Source organism: Nymphalis io, chromosome 29, assembly GCF_905147045.1.
Source record: "Nymphalis io chromosome 29, ilAglIoxx1.1, whole genome shotgun sequence".
NCBI lineage: Eukaryota > Metazoa > Arthropoda > Insecta > Lepidoptera > Nymphalidae > Nymphalis > Nymphalis io.
In genome coordinates, this window is record NC_065916.1 from 666,377 (window position 1) to 693,942 (window position 27,566).

At 36.0% G+C, this 27,566-nt stretch overlaps 3 protein-coding genes across 4 annotated transcripts in view; 2 read left to right on the plus strand and 1 right to left on the minus strand.

Moving 5' to 3' along the window:
* The window catches only part of LOC126779445 (poly [ADP-ribose] polymerase tankyrase), a 43,381-nt gene extending 38,266 nt beyond the window's left edge, over positions 1-5,115 (plus strand). The window contains exons 18-24 of one of the 2 annotated variants that reach the window (XM_050503405.1): positions 245-357; positions 700-863; positions 1,331-1,512; positions 2,562-2,724; positions 3,332-3,458; positions 4,212-4,368; positions 4,637-5,115. In XM_050503405.1, coding sequence (XP_050359362.1) covers positions 245-357; positions 700-863; positions 1,331-1,512; positions 2,562-2,724; positions 3,332-3,458; positions 4,212-4,368; positions 4,637-4,702 — 972 coding nt within the window. In that variant the 3' untranslated portion in view covers positions 4,703-5,115. The remainder of the gene's footprint in view (positions 1-244; positions 358-699; positions 864-1,330; positions 1,513-2,561; positions 2,725-3,331; positions 3,459-4,211; positions 4,369-4,636) is intronic. The other variant, XM_050503406.1, reaches the window with a different exon arrangement.
* A 3,646-nt stretch (positions 5,116-8,761) lies between these two features.
* LOC126779578 (interleukin enhancer-binding factor 2 homolog) lies at positions 8,762-21,806 on the minus strand. The gene is made up of 9 exons (XM_050503691.1): positions 21,419-21,806; positions 20,561-20,689; positions 19,555-19,686; positions 18,804-18,956; positions 11,080-11,172; positions 10,256-10,398; positions 10,033-10,173; positions 9,511-9,680; positions 8,762-8,855 (listed from the first exon to the last, which is right to left on the minus strand). Exons 1-9 carry the CDS (start codon positions 21,590-21,592, stop codon positions 8,821-8,823), a joined length of 1,170 nt encoding a protein of 389 aa, XP_050359648.1. The 5' UTR covers positions 21,593-21,806; the 3' UTR covers positions 8,762-8,820.
* Positions 21,807-22,247: 441 nt separating this feature from the next.
* On the plus strand, positions 22,248-27,440 carry LOC126779672 (vesicle transport protein GOT1B). The gene is made up of 6 exons (XM_050503832.1): positions 22,248-22,445; positions 23,080-23,171; positions 23,912-24,090; positions 24,627-24,708; positions 25,304-25,342; positions 27,347-27,440. The coding sequence occupies exons 1-6, from the start codon at positions 22,421-22,423 to the stop codon at positions 27,359-27,361; spliced, it is 432 nt and encodes a 143-aa protein (XP_050359789.1). The 5' UTR covers positions 22,248-22,420; the 3' UTR covers positions 27,362-27,440.
* Positions 27,441-27,566: the final 126 nt, after the last annotated feature.

The following is a 27,566-nucleotide window of genomic DNA, read 5'->3' on the forward strand; positions in this document are numbered from 1 at the left end:
TGGAGACTCCAAATGAGAAATCGAAGTTTCCAGTTTCAAGTACACACTTGCGAGCACTTTGTATCATCATTTTACAAGATTAAATTAAATTTAAAGCTACCACCGGTTCGGAATGTAGATTCTACCGTGGAGAAGCGGCAAGAAGCTATTTTTCGACGATCAAGTTACATATATGATTAATTATAATTATTTTTGGGTCACCAAGACTGATATACACAATCATAATACGATGACACTTGTGAAGGTAATGCCGAGCAACTACTGGTCGGAGGGCTCCCGGGGCAGCCTGGAGGACGCCGCGGGCCGGCCCGCCTCCGCTCTGTCCACTTCGGAGTCTCTGCACACCTTCCTGACCAGGTGAGACGAATATACCTACAATATGTCTACCTTACACTCGATTATAGATTGGTAGATAGTCCATCAACGGTCCCGAAACAAACCGGCGGCGAATGAAACTTAAATGAAGGATTTTTGATGTGTAAACATGAGCTGTGAGAGTTTGTGCGTCAGATGACGTCAGCATAAGATTAGTTGTGTTTACACATCAATTCTCGTGATTACCTTGGCACTCACAATGTTTTTTCATGGTATATCGGAAGTCGATATACGACTATACGACATCCTGCCTATAAGATTAAACGGTCGATCGATGAGCCGACATCCCTTCTCGGCGACAAGCTAACCATTAGGCACCCCCAGTATCGGGCTGGAGGCGCTGGCGCCGGTGCTGGAGCGCGAGCAGATCACGGTGGACATCCTGTCGGAGATGTCGCACGAGGACCTGCGCGCCGTGGGCGTGGCCGCCTACGGGCACCGCCACCGGCTCATCAAGGCCGCCCGCCACAGTCTGCAGGCGCACTCGGGTCAGTGGATGACAGAATTCATCTCCTCATTCATTATTCTTATGTATCTATTTAATGTCAAGTCGAGATGGCCCAGTGGTTAGAACGCGTGAATCTTAACCGATGATCGTGGGTTCAAACCTGGGCAAGCTAAATTGTGATTATAATTCATCTCGTGCTTGACGGTGAAGGAAAACATCGTGAGGAAACCTGCATAATTTCATTGAAATTATGCCACATGTGTATTCTATCAACCCGCATTGGAGCAGCGTGGTGGAATAAGCTCCAAACCTACTCCTCAAAAAGGGAAAGGAGGACTTAGCCCAGCAGTGGGACATTAACGGGCTGCTACATTAATCTATTTAATGTAGGCGAACTGGCAACGGTCGAGAAATATGAACCAAATTACACTGGCTCACTCAATGATACTAAATATTGCAATTTTGTGGTACGAGTGAAGCCCTCCCACCAAGTAAGTTTTCCTGCAGTGCACACAACAAAGAATGAACGCTTGATGACAGAGTGGTACGGCGGCACGACGCTGGTGGACGTGTCGCCGGAGGGCGCGGGCGGCGGCGAGTACGGCGTGCTGGAGCGCGAGATGCAGGCGTCCGTGCGCGCGCACCGCGACCACGCCGGCGGGGCCTTCGCGCGCTACCGCGTCGTGCGGGTGAGGCCCTTACACGCTCAGCCCCGAAGAGATTCACACCTTAATCTCACCTTAGAAGGAAAAATACACAAATTAAGTAATATACACGTCCAGTCAAATCAACATGGAGGCTATTTTGCGTTTGTAGTAGTGTACCGTCAGCAGATAAATAAACAATAAAATACCCTTTATATATGTTATTTTTGTAGGTAGGCATTTAATAATATAATATATATGTATAAGCAACGATTTATTTATATAATTCGTTCTGATGTTGTATCTAAAGCTTCGTCTCAGCCCTGAAGTTTGACGTGTAGGCTAATCTTGAGATGGGCGTATATTCTTCAGAGACGGATCCAGGTATGAGGCTAGCCAATGCTTAAAGACCGAAGAAATAATATAATTTTATTTAAGACACGTCACGATTGTCTGAGTACTGTACTGACTGATCGATGCATTATAATAAGCTAATAAGGAATTGTTATGATTTCGTCATCATGCCAAATATGGAGTACAACTAAAAAGGCGATGTGCTGACGGCAAAACTGTACATTTATTACTCAGCTAATGATATTATAACATTCATATTTACGATAAAACAATCTTAACTTTAATAAGCAAATCTGTAAGAGAAAAATAATAAATAAAACGACATGACACTTCTAACGCTACAAATGCGAGAGTCCGAGGCACGTGACCGCCAACGCGAACCGGTTCAATCCGGTTTTACTCACTACGTTTGCAGTAACGCATATACATCTCCGAACTGATTTATCTGTGCAATGATTGTGCAATTTGTAATGTTGATACAAAATCAACATTACAAAATACAGAGAATATCTGATATATATATATCTATATATATATATATATATATATATATATATATATATATATATATATATATATATATATGTTTTTAATTATGATCAAGGTAAATCCCTGTTGTCTAAGACGTATAATCGTGTAAAAGGAATCTTTTTTATTCTAACAGTGGCAATGTCTATTATCAATGATGACGGCATACCATTAGTGTGATATTGTCTGTAACCTGTTCGTCCGTCGCTCAGATCCAGAAAATAGTGAACGGCCGGCTGTGGGAGCGCTACCAGCACCGGCGGCGGGAGGTGAGCGAGGAGGCGGGCGCGCACAACGAGCGCATGCTGTTCCACGGGTCGCCCTTCATCAACGCCATCGTGCAGAAGGGCTTCGATGAGCGGCACGCCTACATCGGTGAGTCGGAGCTGGAGACGAGTGACGCCTGAGGTACTCTAGTGACTAGGTCGGTCTAGCCAAGTCCGATGATAATGTATTTCGTTTTCGGCCACGCCACTCTTATCAGAGATTAGCCAACTGTGCAGGAGATATTATAGTGCTCAAGTGTGTGCGCAAACACAGGTGCACTCTCTATTCCCTAACTCTCATAATCCGATGGGACGGCAATCCGACACGACCGGAAAGAGTTCAGGCGCAGGACCAACGGCTTTACGTGCGCACCGAGATTCCGTACTGTTAGTGGAAATTTATGTGGACAGAAAAATCCCAATAAACCTGCTGTCTGAACTCAGAGCCGCGGGATCTGCGGCCTTAAATAAGTTTTTTTTACATATATCATAGGAATGTGAATGGGAAAATGGACCACCTGATGGTAAATGGTCTCCTCGCATGGTCAATGCGCCACCAACCTTGGGAACTACGAAGTAATATCCGCCAAACAGCAATACTTGCTATTATTGTTTGACGGTAGAATGTCTGATGAGTGGGTGGTAGATTAGCATAAAGCCAAAGTAAAATACTTAAGTGACCGGCAACGTGTAAAGATGTTTGCGTTTGACCCGAGGTGGCATGTTCGGCGCCGGCATCTACTTCGCGGAGCACTCGTCGAAGAGCAACCAGTACGTGTACGGCTTCGGCGGGGGCTCCGGCTGTCCCGCGCACAAGGACCGGAGCTGCTATCTGTGCCACAGGTCAGTGCTCGCAGTATTACTGCAACAGGCTGTGTGTGTGTGTGTGTGTGTGATGATGTAGAATTCTGATACGAGTATACATTTATACAAATTTCTCTCCGTATTTAAGGGGGGGAGGTTTGATTGTGTTAAGTACCCCATGTTCTCGTGATAGCGTAACAGACAAACGAAGAAATTCTGAAGACTTGGTTTGTTTGATGATACCGATCCGAGTATGTCTATATATAATATATTTACTAGAATTTTCTTCCATCTTGGTTTATGTGAAATGCAAATATTGCGAAAATAATTTCAGTAACTATTAAAAATTTAAGTTTTATTGTGTTTTTTCGATTTATGGATATTTGTCTTATCGATTGTGTTCCGTTTGAAAAGCAGTTATGTGTGGACTCGCTTTACATATATCGAGCTTCGGACTCCCGCGGATTATCTCAGATTGCTTATATTTTGGTTCGTGTAACTAATTCCTGTTTAGCCTAAAGGTTGACTGGTAGAGAATGCCTTAAGGCATTAAGTCCGCCTTTGTACTACTACACAATGTATGGTGGTCAAAACGTATTTAAATAAATAAATAAATATATAACGTAAGAAATATGACACCTTACATCTCACGGTTGATATATAGAAGTGAAACTTCGCAATATATATAGCTCTCTTTCTCTCTACGGCGTATCTTTCTTTTCTCTCTCTCTCGTAACGAAATGAATCTAAACTGAAATTTTACTTCCAATTACCGTCCAACTACCGTCGCAGACAAATGCTGCTGTGCCGCGTGACGCTCGGTCGCGCGTTCCAGCTGCTCAGCGCCATGAAGATGGCGCACGCGCCGCCCGGACACCACAGCGTGGCGGGCGCGCCCAGCAGCGGCGGCCTGTGCTACCCGGAGTACGTCGTGTACCGCGGGGAGCAGGTCGGTGGCGAGAGAACTGCTCTGTATATTTGACCTTGGATTTTGTTCGCGGATTTATCTGATTAGCCATAAGGCAAACGAAGTAATCTATTTTCTTTTAGGTTCGAGGCAGTATTCGCTTTATTATTGATAATAGTAAATAGTTTATAATCTTAAATTGTTATCAAATAGTTTTAATTTGGCGCTAAAATGAAATGTCAAATTTGATTTTTTTTGCGCTTTAGGCAAAGATCTTGTTTTAAAAGACCATTTTTTTTTTATTTCACAGGCCTATCCGGAATATTTGATAACTTATCAGATAGTATGCGAGGAGAACAACTCGGGTGCGGTGTAATCGTGGACATTAGTGTATTTCGTGCAGTATTATAAAAAAAATATAAGGGCATGTCCACATCTGGACAAAATTGTCTTTTTATTTAAAAAAAAATGAAGAATGTCTTTTCTATTTTTTTACCCTGTATTTATATATTATGATTTTGTAAATAAATGCGAAGGCTATCTTTGTTATTCTTTAGCAAAATTAGCGTCACTTTGTCTTCGTTATTTGAAAATGAACGATATAATAACGTGGTATGTAACGGGCGTTGATTTTTTTTGTATAAAAGCCAATTATGAAAGTGTACATTGGATAATATAACTTAAACCAGATGTGTTCATGTCTTTCTTCTCATAAATGGAGAATGGAGTTTTTATAAGCTAGTTATATTGAACTAGGATAATTTAATTGAATAAAAAATATTAAAAACCTTTGTGAACTTTTATTTTATTACTATTTCCCGCCCGCTTGTGAGGGGGGCATGTGTTGACTTTTACTGAACCCTGACAATGTATATGAAAAATTATAAGATAGTTAAAGCGTAACAAACAAACAAATTAACTTTCATATACATAAAATTAGTTTTTTTTTTCCAACAAGAAAATTCGATTTGTATTAAAAAAAATATTTGACATCTGTCAAATAATAAAATTTATAAGCTGTCAAAAAGGATAAATTTTTGTGATGGAATTACAATAATCCAATTATAAATAAACTTTATACAGTATCTTTGGAATTGAAAAAAAATGGTTAAAGAAAGTCTTGACATTGGCACTATTACTGAGAAAATCGATGTCGACGCTCGTTACAAGCGATGCAAGCTACTAAACTCAATACAACACATTGATATTGGCGGGAAAAAGCGCACGGATTACAATTCTCCCTTATCGTTTTCCTCTATATCTTGTTCGCCGAAATCCGAACAGAGTTTTTCTAAAAAAGAATTGGACGCTAAACTGAGCAAGCTGTCAGTCAGTACTAAAGTCTCCGGATACAATCCGGCTCACGACATCTCATCTAAAAAGACACAGAAATTCAAGCTGACGAAGGCGAATAACAATGTTTTTCGGAATGTCGTGTTACGTTGATGACATTATTTATTTGTCATTTTTATGAGCAATTAACATGCCAATAATGAAATAATTATAATGCAACATTGTTTTTTAAACTTTAATTAATTACCAGACTTTTATTTATGTATTTAATAGATACTATGTACAGTCATTTTTATAATATATAAAATAATAATGAAATATATATTACAGATAATTTATGTGTCAGCTTAATGTGAATGACAATAAAAACGAAACAAATCTCTCATTTACAATTTACTAGTTTCCCATTGAGACGGCTACAGTAACAGTACAGTAACAGCCTGTGAATGTCCCACTGCTGAGCTAAGGCCTCCTCTACGCCCTGTCACAATTAATGCTTCTTTATTATACTATATTATTGGACTGTTAATATCTCAATGGTATACGGGCCGCCTAACGATATCAGTCTTCCAGACTCCTTGGGCTATTGTCGCCCCCACTCGTAACAAGCTGTACACTTAATTGAAGGGGTAAACAGGAATATTAGTAATTTCCTTAAAACGGCGATTGCTATATTATTATTAAAATAATACATTATATATATTAGTATAATGTATATAATATATATACATTATATATATTAGTTTCCACCAACCCGCATTGGAGCAGCGTGGTGGAATAAGCTCCAAACCTTCTCCTCAAAAAGAGGAGAGGAGGCCTTTAGCCCAGCAGTGGGACATTCACAGGCTGTTACATCATTACATCATATATATTAGTTAATAGGCAAGTGCTTTACTGTTGACTTGCCTGATCTTAAGCATAGTCACGGTCTAGGATGTAGCGCGCCTGCCCAGAAGGAACCCGTTTACCCTGGATTTGAAGACACCAACATTGTACCTATCAGTAGATATGGACTCAGGCAAAGCATTCCACTGTTTCGCAGTGCGAATAATAAATATGGATTCAAAGCTCTTCATGGATTCAAGGCGGGAAAATTCCACTGTGTACTGTGTGTTTACTGTTGGAGTCTAGACTCGACCAATTTGTCGTCTCCTATCAGTCTCCTGGCACGCTTCTCAATCAACTCTAGAATCCGAAGGTGCTTAGCAGAGCCGTTCCAAAGGTGAGAGCAGTACTCCATACAAGACCTCACTTGTGCTTTGTCTAAGCCGAGCAGCTGTTCTGGAGTAAAGTAACGTCTCACCTTGGCGAGGATACCAAGCTTGCAAGCGGCTATTTGGGCTTAGGGATCAATAAAACTGCCGAAATTTAGAGTCGACGTCGATATATTGGTTGGTTCGGAAAAAAAAATCACTTGCACATTTATTGAATGTTTTTCATTTAACACGATTATCAGTAGGTACAAAATAATAGTTTTTAGGGCTAGGTGTACGCAATTTTAGTAAAATTCCGCAGACTATACTTAAGTTGCCACTAAGCAGGCTTCAATTAGGTATAAAAAATAATCTACTTAGTAAAGCCTTATTTCTCTGTTTCTGAATATAATATGTCTGACAAAAATGAGTGGATTGAATGATTGGTGGATCTCGTGCAGGAACTAAGTGAATTTAATTGATACTAATTTGTATTTAAACAACATAGAAAAAAGATTAACTACTGAATTTCTTGTCGGTTCTTCGCGGTAGAATCCATATTCCGAACCGGTGGCAGCGCTTGGCGATTCATAAGTACTTGCAAATGTCAAATCAAGCTCTTATTTAACGATACCTGTTGATATGTGGATCAAATCTTACGACTGAGTTTTAATCAATTCCACATAACCGACTGAGCTGAAATTTTGCATTTGGTACTAACAATAAGAATACGAGGTCTCGAATAATCTATGTCATTTATTATAGTTCATAAAAAAATTACACTTTGAATGTCGGCGAAGTTTTCGAAACTTTGAAATGTAAATTAAAGTGTATTATTAAATTAAATGTAATTGTCTGGTGGTAGATATTTATGCAAGCTCGTCTGGGTAGGTACCACACACTCATCAGATATTCTACCGCAAAACAGCAGTACTTGGTATTGTTGTGTTCCGGTTTGAAGGGTGAATGAGCCAGTGTAATTACAGGCACAAGGGACATAACATCTTAGTTCCCAAGCTTGGTGGCGCATTGGTTATGTTAGCGATGGTTAACATTTCTTACAATGCCAATGTCTATGGGCGTTGGTGACCACTTACCATCAGGTGGCCCATATAATCGTCCGCCTTCTATTACACTGAACTAATTATATATGTAATTAGTAGTATTATTAGGTATATATATATATATACATACATATATATATATACCGTAACAGCCTGTGAATGTCCCACTGCTGGGCTAAAGGCCTCCTCTACTCTTTTTGAGAAGGTTTTGGCTTATTCCACCACGCTGCTCCAATGCGGGTTGGTATATATATACATATATATATGTATATATACATATATATATATACATATATTTATGTATATATATATGTTATATATATATATAATTAGTTCAGTGTAATTGTGTTTTGTTATAAGTAAAGATACTAATCGAGAACTATTTGTAATGGGTTATATAACAGAGCTATTAGAAAATCACATGGAATATAACAAACTAAGATTAGTTTATCTTTATTTACTCCATTGGAATTGATTGAAGTAAACAGTAACAGCCTGTTAATGTCCCACTGCTGGGCTAAGGCCTCCACTCCTTTTTGAGAAAGTTTGGAGCTTATTCCACCGCGCTGCTCCAATGCGGGTTGGTAGAATACACATGTGGCAGAATTTCAATAAAATTAGACACATGCAGGTTTCCTCACGATGTTTTCCTTCACCGTCAAGCACGAGATGAATTATAAGCACAAATTAAGCAAATGAAAATTCAGTGGTGCTTGCCAGGATTTGAACCCACGATCATCGGTTAAGATTCACGCGTTCAAACCACTAGACCATCTCGGCTTTTTCTGATGTACACAATTAAAACAAAAGATTTTTTTTACATATCAAAATTCATACTAATAATTAAATAAGGGTATCATTTATTAGAAAAAAAAATACGAGATACTTAAATTACAAATTTATTAAAGGGTTTTTAATAATATATGTTTCCTTATGAACTAATTTTATGCGGCAACACCGTCTTGTGTTCCTTCGTCATCTGAAACAATAAAAATATGATTTAATATAATAATAATATCCTGGGACTTTATTCACACACGGTCATCTGATCCCAAACTATGGTACTATGGAAACCAGACAACTGATATACTACATATACTACTTTTATATCTAAGCTTAATATTAATTATAGCAAAACAATATCACTTGATAGGATTTTGTGAAAACTAGCCGGGGTAGGGACCAACCACTCCATACATATTCTACCGCAAAACAGCAGTACTTGGTATTGTTGTGTTCCGGTTTGAAGGGTGAGTGAGCCAGTGTAATTACAGGCACAAGGGACATGACATCGTAGTTCCCAAGGTTGGTGGCGCATTGGTGATGTAAGCGATGGTTAACATTTCTTACAATGCCAATGTCTATTGGCGTTGGTGACCACTTACCATCAGGTGGCCCATATGGTCCGCCTTCCTATTCTATAAAAAAAAAATTGAAATACTTTAGTATTGTCATGTTCCGTTGTGAGTGAGCCAGTGTAGGTTGGTACCATTTTTAATATTACAGTTCAATTTTGTTCAGATTTGACCAACCTCCAACCTTTTTGGCCTAATAAGCTAGCCCCTGGACCGTATGACACTGAATTGAGTCCAATGTCAGTGTATGTAAGAGTTTACCATTGCAGGCGCCGCTACCTTTATCGTCAGTGTCCATGGGCTCCGGCGTGTCGCTGTAGGCGGGCGCCAGCGGGGAGACCACGACGCCGTCCCACACCGTGATCTCGGTGGAGATGTCCTTGCCGCCCTCGAAGGCCTGCAGACCCAGCACGTAGCGGTGACCGCCGCGAGCCACCACGCGCAGCAGCCTGTTAGCGGGAATATGATTCACTTAAAAGCACTTCCATTACTAATATATACTCTCAGTTAGTAGGAATGTTTATAACATATATTACAATATATATGTGTGGAAACTGTATACAAATATGTCGAACGGTTTCCAAGTGCGTTGTATTGTATGCAATTGTGCTAATGTAGACAACTATGTTCAATTAAACCGGCGAATAGCACACAAATAGCAACGAAAAAGGTGATTTTGATATTAAAAAAAATCGAAATCCAATTTTTTTTTTAAACTTTGTGATAAGAATAAACTATGTCAACTTGAGTGGGTCCGTTGGGCCCGTGGGGCTGGGAGTGCGTGGGGTGGTGGGTGCTCACGTCTGCGCGGTGGCGGCGGCGTGGTCCTGCGCCACGAGGTCGAGCGCGGTGTGCGCGCGCGAGTGCGCCGCCTCGCACGGGTCCGGCAGGCCGGCGCAGCCCGGCAGGAACAGCCCGCCCGCCAGCAGCGACAGTGCTCGTCTGTCATATTCGCATTCAATTTATTAGAATATAATAATCATATATTATAACGGACGACAAATATTACAATATATATAGTTACCTGAAGGCCACGTTGATGGGTAGCGCTTGCCTCGCTGGGTTGTTCATGATGCAGTGGTGTGCGAGCAGATCTATCATCCAGGGGGTCAGGGGCTCGAGGCCGGCATGCCGCGCGCACATGTCACGGAGTAGACGGATCAATACCTGTGATAGAAAAAATAATAGTTATTATAAATTCTAAACAGTTTACTCCGTAGTAGGGCTCTGTAGCAGTCTCTGGGTACCACCAACTCATCATTTATACTCTACCACCATATGGTTAATAGTTTGTGATCTAGATATACAGCTAAATCCGTCCTTTTTTTTAACGCTGGAAAAAAGCGTTACGCATTTCCCCCACGGAAAGAACAGTGGGGGAGGGGTATGTTGGGCTCACCGGTGTCCAAAGCGCCGAGTGCGCCCCGAACATCGGAATAGCCACTAAAAAAACCAGCGGTACCCTTTCCGTCTTAACGAGGAGCGCCACAGGATCACTTTCGCATACCGACGCTCCAACCCAAACCGTCCTTGGTTATAACCCTATTATTTATTTTATTTTAAAACATATAATTAAAAACAATGTCCGGCTTTTTACAAAGCTACAAGATATAATATCTTTAAAGTATATTAATATTCTTTGTATTTACAATAATAAACAAACATTAATTGAAAAATTTCATGGCATCCCCTTACATTATAATTAATTTTATTTATAAATAAATTTAATATAAATTACTTTGTACAAGCAAGTTTAGTGCTTTTACATTGTATAAATGTATTCGAATGTAATAAATATATTTGGGAGATTGTACAAAGATGTTATCATAGATTAAATAATTTATTTACCTTAATGGAAGAATGGTGAGCGTTCTCCTCAAACCAACGGCTGTGTCTGATGGCTGCCAAGTGACTGCTGATCACTTTGTAGTCCAAATGCACCTGAATTTTCATATAAAAAAAAATATTATCATTGGCTTAGACACACCCAAAAGTAAAGATAGCTCAATAGCTAGAATTTTCCCTTGGCTGAATAGTGCTTAATTTGTGTCTATAATAAAAATATAATAAAAGCCGAGATGGCCCAGTGGTAAGAACTGAATTTTCACCTCCGAATTTTCATGTGCTTAATTTCTATTTATAATTCATGCTCATTCATTCATGCATTCACGTGCTTTTCGGTGAAGGAAAACATCGTGAGGAAACCTGCTTGTGATCTAATTTCATCGAAATTCTGCCACATGTGTATTCCACCAACCCGCACTGCAGCAGCGTGGTGGAAAAAGCTCCAAACCTTCTCCTCAAAAATGGAGAGGAGGCCTTAGCCCAGCAGTGGGACACTTACAGGCTGTTACTGTTACTGTTAGACAGCCTCAAAAGTAAAGATAACGCAATAGCTAGAACATGAGATAGCCCAGCAGCTAAGCACCACTGAATTTTCGCTTTTCTGAATTGTGCTTAATTTGTGTCTATCTTCGACCACTAATAAAAACTAGATACACAATCAGCTACAAAAAAGCGTCCTAACCAAATGAGTACCAATTTGAACATTTGGGTGCGCGTTTAATGCCATTTGGGCGTGCCGACAGTAAACATGCCTCGGTGCTCGTTCAAAAAGTGCAAAAATCATTCGTCTAGGACGCAGAAAAAGGTTGGGGTGTCATATTTTCGGTAAGTATTAATATAACCATTATGTAATTGTTCTCACTGCATTGTAAATACTGGTATTTCGTCAAGAAATCTTCGAAAAAAACATTTTTAAAAACTAAATCGTAATGAACATCACGAGATATAAAGCATGCCAATTGTAAAGACTTGATTAACGTGTTATTCATACTATCTCATACCAACTTCAATTGTTCGGGTTACATGTTTGGGTTCTGTTCCATTTGGTGGAGACGTTGTTAATTATTTATATTTTTTTTTTTGTATGAAAAATTGGATTATGTATTTTTTTTGTTTAATTATTTACTGTGTCTATAATTTATAAATATAGCAGTATAATAATATATATTTTTTAATTGTAACTGACTGTGCAGGATAAGGTTCTCAATTTGAAGCGATTTTTATTTTATGTTTGTACACCGATTATTCCGTAATAAATGGGCGGATATGAATAATTTATATTTATTTTGAGAGACTATAATAGTCATTGAAATTAGTGGTATATAAAAAATACCCGCTATCTAACATCTAAGTCTAAGGCTTGGCATCGATTCCAAAACGAGAGTTTTTAGAACTTTGCTTCTTGATTTTTTTTTTAGTAAATGTGATGAAATTGAGATCCTGTGCGGACAATGGGTATCTATTGTAGCGCGTCAAAGATCCGAAGAATTTTTTAAGCCGACCCAAGGAAGTGTTGTATGTTCGAAGCATTTTTTAGGAAGCGATAAATAATAATAATGTCCTCCAGACCGATTTCAGCCACGGCGGCCAATCTCAAGAGAGATTAGCCAACTACGCAGGAGATATTATAGTGCACAAGTGCACTCTCATAATCCGATGGGACGGCAATCCGACACGACCGGAAAGAGTTTAGGCGCAGGACCAACGGCTTTACGTGCATTCCGAGGCACGGGAGTGAACTCCAACTTCCAGACTCCGGGCTGCTACTGAGAATTTTCTGATAGAAAAACCCAATAACTTTTTACTGGCCCGACATGGTAATTGAACCCAGGACCTCCGGGTCTGCGGCCTTCCATCATGCCACAAGACCAACGACTAGTTAGTGTTTGTAATAATCTGTGAATGTTAAATTATGGGTTCCTTAGTGTCACTAGCGTTTCTTGTGACAAATAATGTACTTGACATTCTCTCAAAATTTGTTTGTACCACTTAATTTGAGGAATCTTTAAAATTGTGGTTGGTGACATTTAATTTTGTAATTTATTCTTCGACTAACAGTGCAGGCAGTTTATATTGTTTATTAAATTTCACAATGCCACGTACCATATGAATAGACAAGGCAAGCGCGCTCCATCTTAGACTGTATCATCACTTTCCATCAGATGTGATAACAGTCAAGAGCTAGCTTATATACTTAAAAAAAAAAAAAAATACATGGATTAACTAACAACTAGGGCCGTAACCTTGATCCAGGAGGGCCACAGTTAGCTCGCTATAGGTTTAATGGTAGGGCATTCACGGCAAGTGACGGGCAGTGCCACCAGACCTCGTGGCTCAGGAAAATTTCGGGTTACAATCCCCGACCCCGCAAAGAGAGCGGCACGAATTGAGGAGGCTCTTATTTTGTTTTGAGTAGTTTATATTGCGATTAGTGATTTATGTAACTACATGAATTTTTATTAATGTGTTTTGTTTATAGGAAACAAAAGACCATGATGTAGATGAGTCTTCTTGGGATAAAAATTCGAATGAACGATGTTGCATGCAACGACCACAAGTAATTTTTAAAAATTTAAAATAAAGCTTTTGCTACAGTTTTACGTTGTATTTAATTCAATTAAAAATTCAATCCGCAATAAATTTCACGGAGTTGAAGGGGAAACCCTAAACTTTGTATTGTTTGGGAATATTATATTTTTAATGATAATATTTTGAAAGTTCATTTTTTAATATTTAAGAAATGTTGATTATGTATGTGTGTTTGGTTTTTTGTTATGTGCATTTATTTGTAGCAGAAATACAATTTCTTTCATTCTTTTGTTTCTATTTCATATCGGTCGCTATAAAATATGATAAGGCGTAGAATTGCAAAATTTTATTATTGCTGTTTTATTTCAGATAAATATTGAAACAAGAGTTACTGAAGTTCTTAAAAGCTCAACTTCATCATTGAGCATTCATTCGATTCTGGATACACCAAAAAAATTGTCATGAAAAAAGAATTTAATGCTTGCAAAAGGCGTATAAGAGTAAAAAACAATAAATTATGTAATTTACGAAAACAAAATGTCAGACTAAAGAAAAAATATAATAATTTGAAGGAGGTCATGTCCTGGTGGATAACCAGGTGCCAGAAAATTCGCCATCACACTACACTTTTATTCACCAGCTTCGTATAAGTACATACGAAAAATGTTTGACACTTGCCTACCCAACGCAAATACTTTATGTAAATGGTACAGAAGCATAAATGCAGATGCCTGGTTTTACAGGAGAAGCTTTTGACAGGCTGAAATAAAAGACAGGAAAAGCAAAAAAAGAAAAAATTATGGGTGCTATAATCGCTGACGAAATGTCAATAAGACAACAGAAAATATGGACTGGTAGACGCTATGAAGGTTTAATTGGCATGCGTCTTGGCAATATTGACGACACGAATGATATTGTCAGTCAAGTGTATGTCATAATGTTAGTAGGGGGTAAACAAGTCTTTTAAAATACCTTTAGGGTATTTTTTTATATCAAGCCTGACCTGAACTAAAGGCCAATTTGCTTAATATTGCATTGGAAAAATGTCATTCATTTGGTGTAAAAGTGATATCATTGACTTTCGATGGGTGTAAAACAAATATTTCGTGTATGAAAATCTTTGGCTGCAAAATTGACGATTGTTAAAACATAAAAATCCACTTGACGAGCCGGTTGGCGTGGTTGGTAGATACTTGCCTTTCACGCCGAAGGTTGTGGGTTCGATTCCCACCCAGGACAGACATTTGTGTGCATGAACATGTCTGTTTGTCTTGAATCTGGGTTTAATTATCTATATAAGTATGTATTTCCAAATGTAGTATATCAGTTGTCTGGTTTCCATAGCACAAGCTTTGTACAAGCTTAATTTGGGATCAGATGGCCGTGTGTGAAAAATGTCCCAGGATATTATTATTACTTCAAACATCCTTCAAGCAACTATAAAGTCGTTGTGTTTTTAGATGCATGTCACATGGTAAAACTAATGCGCAACAAATTTGAGTCAAAAAAAAATAATCAAGGATGGAAATGGCAAACAAAATAAAATGGAAATTTATTCGTCGTCTTCATAATTTGCAGGAAGAAAAACGATTACATCTTGCCAACAATTTAACTCACCGCCACATAGCATTCAGAAATGAAATAATGAAGGTGAAATTAGCTACGCAACTATTGAGTCAAAGTGTGGCTAGAGCTATCAAGTTTTGTGAAAAGCACCTAAATCTTGTCGATTTTAAAGATGCTAGTGCAACAGTAGAGTTCGTTTCAATTTTAAATAATATTTTTGATATGTTAAATACCAGGAATCTAAATGAGCACGGATACAAAAAACCACTCAGTGCTAATTACGCTGGACAAGGCAATATATGTTTAGTAAAATCTAAGGAATATTTAATATATTTAAGTGTTGATATCCGACGGAAAAAAAAAACGATTAAAAGAAAAAATGATACGAAAAGTGGTCTACACCTCGGAAAATATACCGTTATGGAAATGTCAAGCAAATACAGGTGTGATTGGACTTTTAGTTTGCATTGAAAGATTGACATATTTATTCAATACTCTGATTGAATCTGGTGACCTTTTATTTCTTCTAAGTTACAAATTTAGTCAAGATCATGTAGAACTATTTCTGGCCACTTACGAAGTCATGGGGGTAACAATAATAATCCTAATGCAGTGCAGCTTATAAGAAAACGCTAATAAAATTACAGGTAATGCTATACCACTGGAAAATATTCCAATTTTAAGTGGAAAAAATACAATCACCAACCTGAATTTAACCTCAATAGGATTTCGCGCAGAAAATGAATTAGAAATTTTCAATTCCAGTAATAACTTGAAAGATATAAATATTCAAGAAAACTGTGGCATATTATCGTTGGAACTCAATGAATCGGAATGTTGCTCCGAATATGTCGACCAAATCGTGGGATATATGGCTGGAAACGTGGTACGCCATTTAATGAAAACTATGAAGCGCGACGCATGTGTAAATAGTTTATTAGCTAAAGATTTACTGGTGGTACGGCTTTGTGCAAGCTCGTCTGGGTAGGTACCACCCACTCATCAGATATTCTACCGCAAAACAGCAATACTTGATATTGTTGTGTTCCGGTTTGAAGGGTGAGTGAGCCAGTGTAATTACAGGCACAAGGGACATAAAATCTTAGTTCGAAAGGTTGGTGGCGCATTGGCTATAAGCGATGGTTGACATTTCTTATAATGCCAATGTCTAAGGGCGTTTGGTGACCACTTACCATCAGGTGGCCCATATGCTCGTCCACCTTCCTATTCTATAAAAAAAAAAGATGTTTTTTTTTCATAGACTTATAGATTTAAAAAACCTAGGTGGACTGTTTTATTCATCCCTAGATGTATTTCTTGTTTGCAAAAAAAACAGAAGTTGCATTTAGGCAGGAAACATGTTCTAAATTGAATTTATTTTCTCAAATATGCCCCAAGGTATTGTCGTCTTTTTTAGGAGTTGACATTTTTTCATCTAAGTGTCATGGTAATAATCATAGGACTTTTAAAATAAAATATATTATTGAACGATACCTTAAAGTAAGATTCCATTACATAGCAAATAAAGTAAAATGTAAAAATTCAATAATACTTAATTAACAAACTTTTAAGGTCGAACGCTGGTCTATTAAAAAGACGATTATATAAACTAAACTAAACTTAATTTATTTCAAGGTAATTAAAAAAAAAAATCGTTGCACGTAAACGCATTTTGTTATGTTATGTTTGATTTAAACTCAATACGAGTAATTTTATTAATTTTTTTTTTTTTTTTTATAGTAAAGGAAGGCGGACGAGCATATGGGCCACCTGATGGTAAGTGGTCACCAACGCTCTTAGACATTGGCATTGTAAGAAATGTCAACCATCGCTTACATATCCAATGCGCCACCAACCTTGGGAACTAAGATTTTATGTCCCTTGTGCCTGTAATTACACTGGCTCACTCACCCTTCAAACCGGAACACAACAATATCAAGTATTGCTGTTTTGCGGTAGAATATCTGATGAGTGGGTGGTACCTACCCAGACGAGCTTGCACAAAGCCCTACCACCAGTAAATAATAAGTAAGTAATATAGAAATAAAAATAAAATAATCATTCCAAACTTCCGTCTTAATAAAGTTAATCAATAGTTTTTATTAATGTCCTTCCCTGTACAAAAACATATTACCTACATTCAGGTAATTATTTTCACCTTTGACTTAATTACAAAAAAAAAAAAAAAAATGCATTCCAAATTTGAGTATGAAAATCCATTCCGTCCTTGTGCTAGCGAGCCTACCTCGTAAAATTTTATTGCCTTTTTTTACCGTTTTTTAAATTCTACTTTAAGTTAACCACGTAAGGTTGAATTTGTAATGCGTGTAGACCAGCTATTGTCGGTCGAAATATATAATATAATATCCGGGGACATTTTTCGCACACGGCCATCTGATCCCAAATTAAGCTTGTACAAAGCTTGTGCTATGGAAACCAGACAACTGATATACTACATATAATATTTTTCTTTAGTAAATACATACTTATATAGATAATTACACCCAGACTCAGGACAAACAGACATGTTCATGCACACAAATGTCTGTCCTGGGTGGGAATCGAACCCACAACCTTCGGCGTGAAAGGCAAGTGTCTACCAACCACGCCAACCGGCTCGTCGAATATATGTGTGAGTAAATGTGTATGAGTTGTGAATACAACTTTAAATGATGATATAAAGGTTGAATTTGCATTAATGTGATTTTGTTTCGAGTTTCGACTACAAATAAATAAACACATTAAGGGACAGTTAAGTTTTAAAATGATTTTTGTACGGGACTGTTGTTCTTATTAGTGATCAAAGGTGTCTATAATAAAAATCATTTCGTCGGCAATGGTGAAAGAGGACGATAGAAAAACTGCATGTGTTGAATGAAAAATCTTCCACATACCATCCACCAATCCGTAATACAGCAGAGTGTGGAGTTCCAAGCCATTTTCTCAAGAGAAGACCAGCCCAGCAGTGGGATATTTAACTTAGGGTATGTACGCACTATGCGGATAGCCGGAATGCGGTCAACCGTCCGGTTAGCCGCAGGACGCGGTTGCAACTGCGGTTAACCGGGCGGCGGCTAGCCGTAACCGCAACCGGAAAGTGCGGATAGGATAACGTTGCGGTTTCATCGAACCATTTCGAAGATGGACGCTGAAGAAGTCGCAGCTACTTATTATATTTACTTGCGCTATATAAAGAAAAAGAAACAAAGAAAAAGGTACTGGGTTCATCCTTATTTGCAAACTCGAGGTGAGACTAAACATTTTGAAATATTTTTCGGAGAGCTCAAAAAGTATGAAGACAAGTTTTGATTCCAAAGATTTTGTATTCCATATTGCCGGCCTATTCTGTATTTCAATTATAATTTTTTCTGTATCGAAATTCATTGCGTTTTTAGCGCGTCAGTAGGTAGGTACACACGTGCGGCGTCAGTGGCGGGCGGTCGACCGCAAACTACTAACCGCGTAGTGGGTATGGCAACCGTCCGGATGACCGTCAGTCGGGCCGCAGTGCTGCGAGCGACCGCAACGGTTGAGCGGACGGTTAACCGCACTCCGGCTATCCGCATAGTGCGTACATACCCTTAGACTCTTAAACTATCTATATGCGACAGGTAAGTCGAAACATGTGGTACCTCCGGCTCCAGCTTCCGCAGGTTCTGATGTAATGTGGTAACCAAGACACGCACAGCGGCCACCGCCGTCACCGTAAAACCGCGCTCGTGACTCGCACACGTCACCGGCGACAGACCCTCGGCGCGCATCAGCTTGTTAAGTTCCTCGTTCACCTGCGGACGGGACAGATGTGTATCGAGTATGACAGAACACATTTCATAGATAGCTATTAGAATATTACTACACACGCATCTTAAATGATAGTTGCAATTATAAACATTTTTTTTATTATATTTTGGCAGACTGTTAAATGAGCCATCATCCCTTACATTACCAATGCGCCACCAACCTTGGGAACTAAGATGTTACGTCCTTTTGTGCCTGTAATTACACTGGCTCACTCACCCTTCAAAACCGGAACACAACAATACCGAGTATTGCTGTTTTGCGGTGGAATATCTGATGAGTGGGTGGTACCTACCCAGACGAGCTTGCATAAAGCCCTACCACCAGTACAAGTTCTTGTGCTTGAAATTCCACTGGCTCACACACTCTTAAAATCGGAACACAACAATACTAACGAAAGTATAGAAATAGAATATCTGATGAGTGGGTACCCTACCCAGGTGTGCTTGACCAAAGTCCTATCAAAGGGGTTTGCCCTTTGCATCATAGGTATAATAATTTGTGCCATAGCAAAGCTAAAAGCCATTGAGCTAAGAGTTTATATGAAAGAGTCTAAAGATGATAGTTACTAAGCCTATAACATACCTTATTCGAAAGGCCCTCTACAGCCTCCTTAGTGGGTAAGGTCTTCATAATTACAACTATATCGGCTACATTCTTTCCTGCCATCATAGTGCCTTTCTTATAAGAACCAACTTGGCGTACTTCTTCCAATTGCTGTAAATAAAACATGTATGTTAATTTATATATATATTTAAGTATGTTATGAGTGTTTACACACACAATAAAACACTTCTTTTTGTCATATATTTGTCTACTGAGCTTTTACATGCTTTATTCGTGTTTAAAATAAAATTCATATATAACTCGGTGGTGAAGGAAAACATTATGAGCCTGCATGTGTTAGATGGTTTTCTTTAGATTAAGGTGGAATAAGTTTCAAGTCTTCGACTCATGTGAAGAGTCCTTTGCCTAGCGGAGCATTTACTGACTCTTTATTTACATATGTCTACTTATCAATAATATTATTATATAAAGTTTGTTATTATAGTATTAGGTCCTCACATATGAAATTGGCGTTTTGTACGGGAGGAATATAAAGTCAATTTTTTTTTGTAAAATATATATAATTAATCAAAGTATGCACCGTTGATATCTATGCACTTTTGCCATCTCATAGATAGTTCATTGATCTCTTTACTAAAAAAACCATTTGGGCGAGAATAAATAAACTCTTTGAAGGCGGTTTGGACTGCCGCATCGGAGTTGAATTTTTTTCTTTGTAAGAAGATGTCCAAATTCCGGAAAAAATGGTAATCTGTTGGAGCAAGCTTAGACCCGGACCTTGCCATTTACCATACGTAAAAAAAATAAATAGTGCAATTCTGTTCAATTGTCCTTCGCATCTGTGTGAAAGTTTCTGCCATGGACATAAAACATGCACTCAAGTCATGATAATAATCGTTTACTAACAATAATATTGAAGCTATGTGACAAATGGATTAGCCAGTGCGGTAAAGATATCCATTACAAATTATTACACAATGAATTATGAAATAATAAGGATCAGCTGTAAAATATTCTGACTTACACAAGCCGCAAAGTCTCCTGGTGCCACAACCAAATTGTCAAGTACAGTCTGCAGCTTTGTGATGAGACTCAACACAGCCGCTTGTTCTGTTGGTGTCGGACATAGCTCTGTGTGTCTTTTGAGGAGTGCCTGATACACAAAAATAGATTTTTAATATTTTTTATAATTTAAACAACCTATGTTGAAATATTTTATGAAAAAAATTTATATATATATATATATATGCTTCATGAAAGTTGACAATCATGTCTTACTAGGCAATTAAGACAACCGATGGGTTAGGAGTTTCGAAAATTGAGGACAGATCTCCAGATTAGATCAGAACTTAAGCTACACATAATAATAATACAGAAAATAATCACAATAAGATATACCAATAAGATAAATATATAGTATACATTATAATTAATTATATAAACTAGTTTGACATTGAATTATAGTGTTCCAATATGTATGAATTGTAATAATCAGTAAGGTATATATGTTAGATTTTTTATAATATACAGATAAAGGGTACTCCAAGATATATAAGATATATAAGATAAGGGTACTCCAAGATGTCTCATAACACAGAATGGTAGTCTAACTTAATTTTATTAAATGAATATTTTAAAGTTCATATTCATGTTAGTTTCGAAATTTGACAGTAAGCCACTATATGATATAAATCGTAATGATTAATAGTCTATATTAGTTCTAGTTCCCACTCTGATATTTACAAAATATAAGCTAAGTATACATATAAAATACAAGCTAAGTTATAAGGCGTATTCTCATTTCTCAGCCTTAGCTTGATTTTTCTTCATAGTGACTTAATTTTGAAGATGTTTACATTTAATAATACCATTTATTATATACCTGTGTCAAAGCCGAATCATCAGGTGCTGGTTTGCATCTAGGAAAGGCGGGTTCTGCGAGAATTAAATCAAAAGGGGGTCTCAACATTAATACACGGGGTCTGCTGAAGGGTGGACGCCCCATTCCACCTCGCCCTGGCATCCCTCTACCACCGCGACCGGTACCTCGTACCATTGCAACAAACTTTCAAAATTCAAACACTTGTTCAATATAACTTTTTTCTATTTATGTATAACTCTGCCAAGAAACTTTAAAAACAATACAGCGTGAGGTAATTTTATAATGTGCTTTGTATATTAACAATTTCAAGTGTTTTTGTTTAGCGAAAATGATAAAATCAAAACGAGACGCTAACTTTTGCTATAAATTGATTATTTAATTGAGGTTAGAAATTTTTTATTTGCCTATGGATTACCACAGATGTGATACACAACATTAAAAAAATAATGTGATTGCTAAATACATAGGTACTGACAAACCTTCGATTCTTCGAAATATAAAATAATATTATACTTATTCGAACAATATTGATCATTTATTAAAAGTTTTACTTTTATTTACATTACGTTAATACAAATCAAAATTGACTAGATACTGTTCAAATCATACATATACGAATGAAATGTGTTGTTTGTTTGACGGTTTTAAGTCGTTGGTTGGATAAACGGATTTCCTTTTGCAAAAAGCTAATATGATATGGTTTGTTTAATGGATATATTATATTTATTTGGATACTATATGTTAAATGCTAAGAATCCATTTTATATGACTAATGATATAAAAAAATATCTTCAAACAAAATTATTGTCTATGGTAAAGACGTAACCAAAACAACATGACGTACAATTTACAAAACTGACACTGACAGTTCTAAATTTCGATAGCAAAAATGACGTGGTGCAGAAGGTTATAAACTTGTTTAAATTTGTATTTACAAATGTATTTAGCTAAGTAACAAGTATTAGTTATTGTAATAGTCATTGCTATAACATAGGCTTTAAAATGATTGAAATAACTGACACACAAAGTGAGTATTTATATCGAAATTTCATGATTCTTATTATCATTGTATTTGTAGCAAATAAGTTGATAAAATATCTCATTTATCAATGACCGAGTATCTGTAATTTAATCGTATGTGTGTAATAATGGCTTAGTCACCTTTAAGCTATAATGTTTACAAGGTATATGATAATTATTAAATCATTAGACAATGTTATGAATATTTGTTGAAACATAAAGATTGTACGAATTATTGTTATTTTTGACATTTATAAGTTGAACAAAAAAAAAATTCAAATAAATTTAACGAGTGCATTTTATAAAGAAAATTTTGATTGTTTTTTAAATAAATTATTATTTTATGAAGTTCTTCTAAATTACAATTTAGGATATCTGTAATTTATTAATACTAATATTAACAGCTTATTAGAAAATATCTTTCCTATTACAGGAAAACTTCTAATGTTCTTTTGTGCTTAGAGCTTGCTTTAAATTAAATTTATGATATTAATTTTTTTAACTGTATTTTCAAATTTGTATATTAAGTTTGACTTTTGCACTATTCAGCCCGTGTTATGTTAATTATGAGTGTATTTAGTAATTTTTCAGACATTCAGACACATGGCAAAATTTTTTATAAATAAATATTATATTTTCAGAGATCGGTGTCGGCTTGGCCGGCTTTGGCATGACATTCCTATTTCTTGGAGTGTTGTTGCTATTTGATAAAGGTTTACTCGCAATTGGTAATGTAAGTACAAACATTTAAATAAATTGACTTGTTTTAAATTTGTATTTTATAATAGTGATTACTAAACAGCAAGATAGATATCACAGCAATCAATCGGTGAACTGTATAATTCATTGCTATTTATTATTTGTATATATATATAAATATATATATGGCCAAATGGGTCACCTGATATTAGGTGGTTACAACCACCCATATCGTGTCGCCAATGTTTGGCAATGCAAGAAATATTAACCACTCTTTGCATCGCCAATGCACCATCAACCTTGGGAACGAAGGTGTTATGTCTCTTGTGTCTGTAGTTACACTGGCTCCCTCACCCGTCCAACCAAAACACAACTTCTTATTTGGCTGTAGCATATCTGATGAGTGGGTGGTGCCCACCCAGACGGGCTTTCACAAAGCTCAACCACCAAGTTAATTTAAATAACATTTACAATTATTTATTAAAACATTATTGTGAGTTATCTTATATTTACTATATAATCGGTTATTTGTAGCATTCTGATCCATAAGTAAAATGGTAACTGCAGTTTCTGAATCACACTTCGGTGACAATTCTCATAGGTGTTTGTTGTCTGGAAGAGATGTATGTAGAGATAAGGTCGCCAGAATTGTATGCTACTTTTATTTAGGCTCCATGTTTTGTATTTTTTTTTCCCTTTGTGGTGTACAATAAAGTATAAAGTAAAGTATATGTGAAGAATATGGGCGTCATTTTAATAATTGCAATATTTCAGATTCTCTTCATAAGTGGCCTCGCTTGCGTCATAGGGCTCCAAAGGACGTTCTTCTTCTTCTTTCAAAGGCACAAAGTGAAGGCGTCAGTTGCCTTCTTCGGTGGCATCAGCATTGTGTTGCTCGGTTGGCCAATGTTCGGCATGATAGCAGAAATATATGGATTTTTACTACTGTTTAGGTATAGTAATGCTATATGTATAATATATTAATTCACACGATCACAAAACACAAACATACACACAATATTAATTATTTAAAAAAATATGTTATATGAATGAATATGACGTGGAAAAGCGGGACCATCTGACATGGAGATTTCCTAATATTCATTCAAGCTTGCTTCATATAAGATCAAAATCAGTGCAGCGGTTTAGCATATAAATAAAATTTAATATATATATATATATATATATTTTTACTTCTGTATTGTTATTTCTGTTGGTATTCTATATTAATATTATAAACGCTAGAGTAACTCTTTTTACTGTTACGCTTTCACCGTTAAACTAAATTGATTTTGATGTAATTTGCTATGAAACAAGCTTGAACTCCAAGGAAGAACATTGACTACTTTTTAATAACTTACAATTTTCTTCCCCTCTAACATGTGCGAAGAGGGTGACATCTAGTTTCAAATAAATACAGTGTTAAAACTAAAATCAGTTAAAGAAATCTGTCGGGATGTGTTTTCTTAATGCCAATAATTTATTACAGAGGTTTCCTGCCGGCCGCTATCAATTTCCTCAGAATGCTGCCTGTACTTGGTTCGTTTTTAAGCTTACCGATAATACGAGGGGTGAGTGTTGCCATATAAAAAAATAAATCTAGAGTTTATTTCCTTAAATAATCTGTATTAGTCGTTTATTTTTTTTAAATATAATAGCTATGTCCGTTTTTAAGGAATTAATAATATTCCCATTTGTTCCACCAATTAAGTGTAAAGTTTGTGAGGTGTTGGTGGTTCGATCCTGCGATTTTTACATTGCTAGTGTGTTTGTAGGGTCTATATTCCAGTATAGTAAACTACTTAATTACACACAAAGCTATTGGCTATAAATGTCACATACACGACACACACAGCTGGGCCAACCTCTTTGGAGTATTCTACTTAAAAAACATAGGTTTGAAAAATGTGGGGTGGGAAATATGCAACTTCTCACGATGTTTCCTTCATTGATGAGCCCGAGATGAACTGCTCTGTGTTGTGCAGAAATGTTCTAATCCACAAATCAATTTATTTTCTGGTTTGGGATATTCCATAACACAGATTATTATAAACACGAATTAAGTAAATGAAAATTAAGCGGTTAAAATCAATCACTATTAAATGTCGGAGTATTATAATACGTTATGATTTTAATGTATGCAATAATAATAAATAATCTTTTCAGGTAGTCGACAAGATAGCCGGCGACAACGGCCGGAATATGGTATGATAATGTTGCCATACCAAAAAAATAGACTACAGTGTAAAAATATTATCTGTGAAAGTGTGGATGTGGCCATTTTGTGTGCATATTATTTTAATAAAGAACTGGGCTAGTTATAAGTATTATTTTGTTATTATACAATAATAAAAATTAATAAATGTATTTTAATTGAAGCGAAACATAGACTTATATGACGTTTTTATTTTAATACTATTTATTGTCTATGGCTTTGAGGTATAATGAAACTAACATGAGTTTTTGCTGAGCTTTTCTAACTGAAAAATTAAATAAAAGAAATTAAATACCACATAACTTCGACGATATTAAAGTAAGAGGTATTGTCATTTAATATAAAACAAATTTTTCCGACATAATTGTGAATCAGATTTTCATTTCGATACAAACTACTGGCTTTATAAATAATTCATTTGACAAATTAGTAGAAAAAAAATAATTTCATTAAATATAATAAACAATTGATTCAATATTTGTTTGGTCAGGTTAAAATATATTTTATAATATTAGAATTTAATATTCAGCAAATTTGCATTGTAAAATATAAGCGAATGGTTAATTATATTTACATACCAAAATGTTTATCACGTGAGTTTTTGTAACTTATTCAAAATTAACATTTCTCATACGATTTTTGTTAAACATTGGGTAGTTATTAAAGTCGTATCGACTCGCTATGCGTGTAATACTCTTAATAACTATCTCAATAACTGTCTGGGGTATTGCTTGTGGCTGAGTACATGACATTCTTTTTTTTTAAATGGCACTAGCAATGCCCTTTTGTAATGAGTTACTAATATTCCTATTCACCCCCTCCACTTATGTATGTGTATGTTAGTATTTAAAATGAAATTAAGTGAACAGTAACTTTATTAAACAGGAGTACAGATAAATAAGACTAGCAAAAAATCTCTCGCAGTAATGCCTAAATATATAGTGAAATTATGGCGATTTTATTAAATAATAGAAGTCTTACAAGGATTATTTTTTTAAATGGAATATGTAGTATGTGTAAATTGTAATGCTGCCTTTACTGAAATAATGAATTTATGTCCAGTGTCATTTGAGATGATGTAAGGATTCCAACGATATTCCATAAATCCATATCTGTTTAGGCATTTAAGAGTTATGGCGGAATAAAGAAACTCACAAATATACATAAACTATGAAGACATACAGACTCCTTTTTTGGACATTCATGTAAAAAATGTTACTTTTATAATCAATAATTCTGTGATATTTTTGCCTCAAAAGACAAGAAATAAGAATTAAATCGTTGTAATAAATAAAAAACTAAATTAATTTGAAGCCTTAAGCTCGGGTGTGATGAAAGCCCGCTTTTAAATTCGATATCATTATTCGTGTACCATTGTTTTTTTAAATAAAGCAATTTATATACCAAATAAATAGATAACGTTTTAAATTTCGTAATTCCAAATACAATTAATAAAAACATTTATAAATATGTTGTAAATGTGAGATTTTTAACGTCATTTTTTTTAAATACAGATATATTAAAATGTTTCGTTTCTGTTAAAATAAATTTCCTCACTAGATGGCGTTACGAGTATCAAAATCATATTTTATGATTCAAAATACAATATTCTTGAGAATATGTATATAAATACGATATTTTTAGTGTCGTGTTTCTAAATTCTTATTCGAAATGTTTATTTGCTATTTTAATTGTGTCAATTATCAACGAGATTGTTTTAAACTTTAAGAATCTAAATTATTTTTGTCGGGAAAACATTAAAATTATTTCTTTCTTCTGTTAAAAGGGATAGCAAAGTTTTAGTCATTTCAAAATAGGATATATGCGATAAAACTCTCACCTTCGCTTTAAGACAGTTTAAATAATTAGAATAAAGCTATCAATTTAAAGTTTCTATTCTTTAGCATTAAGAAAATATAGGAAGGTCTTTTTGAAATAAAATTATTGATTTTTAAAAAGAGTTTTTTTATGAATACAGTTCAATTTTTCAACAGGACGGAGTGTCATAGCATGAGATCGCTGCGGACATCTTAACACCAAAGTCACATTCCAACACATAATTTAAAATATATAATGACATTCAACGTATATTTGTTTTTTTTTTCAATCTTTCTTATTTATTCAAAAGCAAGATTTTTTTTGGTACTGATACAAAGCGTGACATCATCACCATACTAAGATTAGTAATAAGCTTGATTTCAATTAATAAAAAGA

Coding starts and splice junctions, on each gene's coding strand:
- LOC126779672 (XM_050503832.1), top strand. CDS start 22,421: ATGATTGAAATAACTGACACACAAA. Junction 23,172..23,911: donor GTTTACTCGCAATTGGTAAT/GTAAGTACAAAC, acceptor GCAATATTTCAG/ATTCTCTTCATAAGTGGCCT. Junction 24,709..25,303: donor GCTTACCGATAATACGAGGG/GTGAGTGTTGCC, acceptor TAATCTTTTCAG/GTAGTCGACAAGATAGCCGG.
- LOC126779578 (XM_050503691.1), bottom strand. CDS start 21,592: ATGGTACGAGGTACCGGTCGCGGTGGTAGAGGGATGCCAGGGCGAGGT. Junction 10,399..11,079: donor CTCACCATTCTTCCATTAAG/GTAAATAAATTA, acceptor TTTCTATCACAG/GTATTGATCCGTCTACTCCG. Junction 10,174..10,255: donor CCCATCAACGTGGCCTTCAG/GTAACTATATAT, acceptor CGAATATGACAG/ACGAGCACTGTCGCTGCTGG.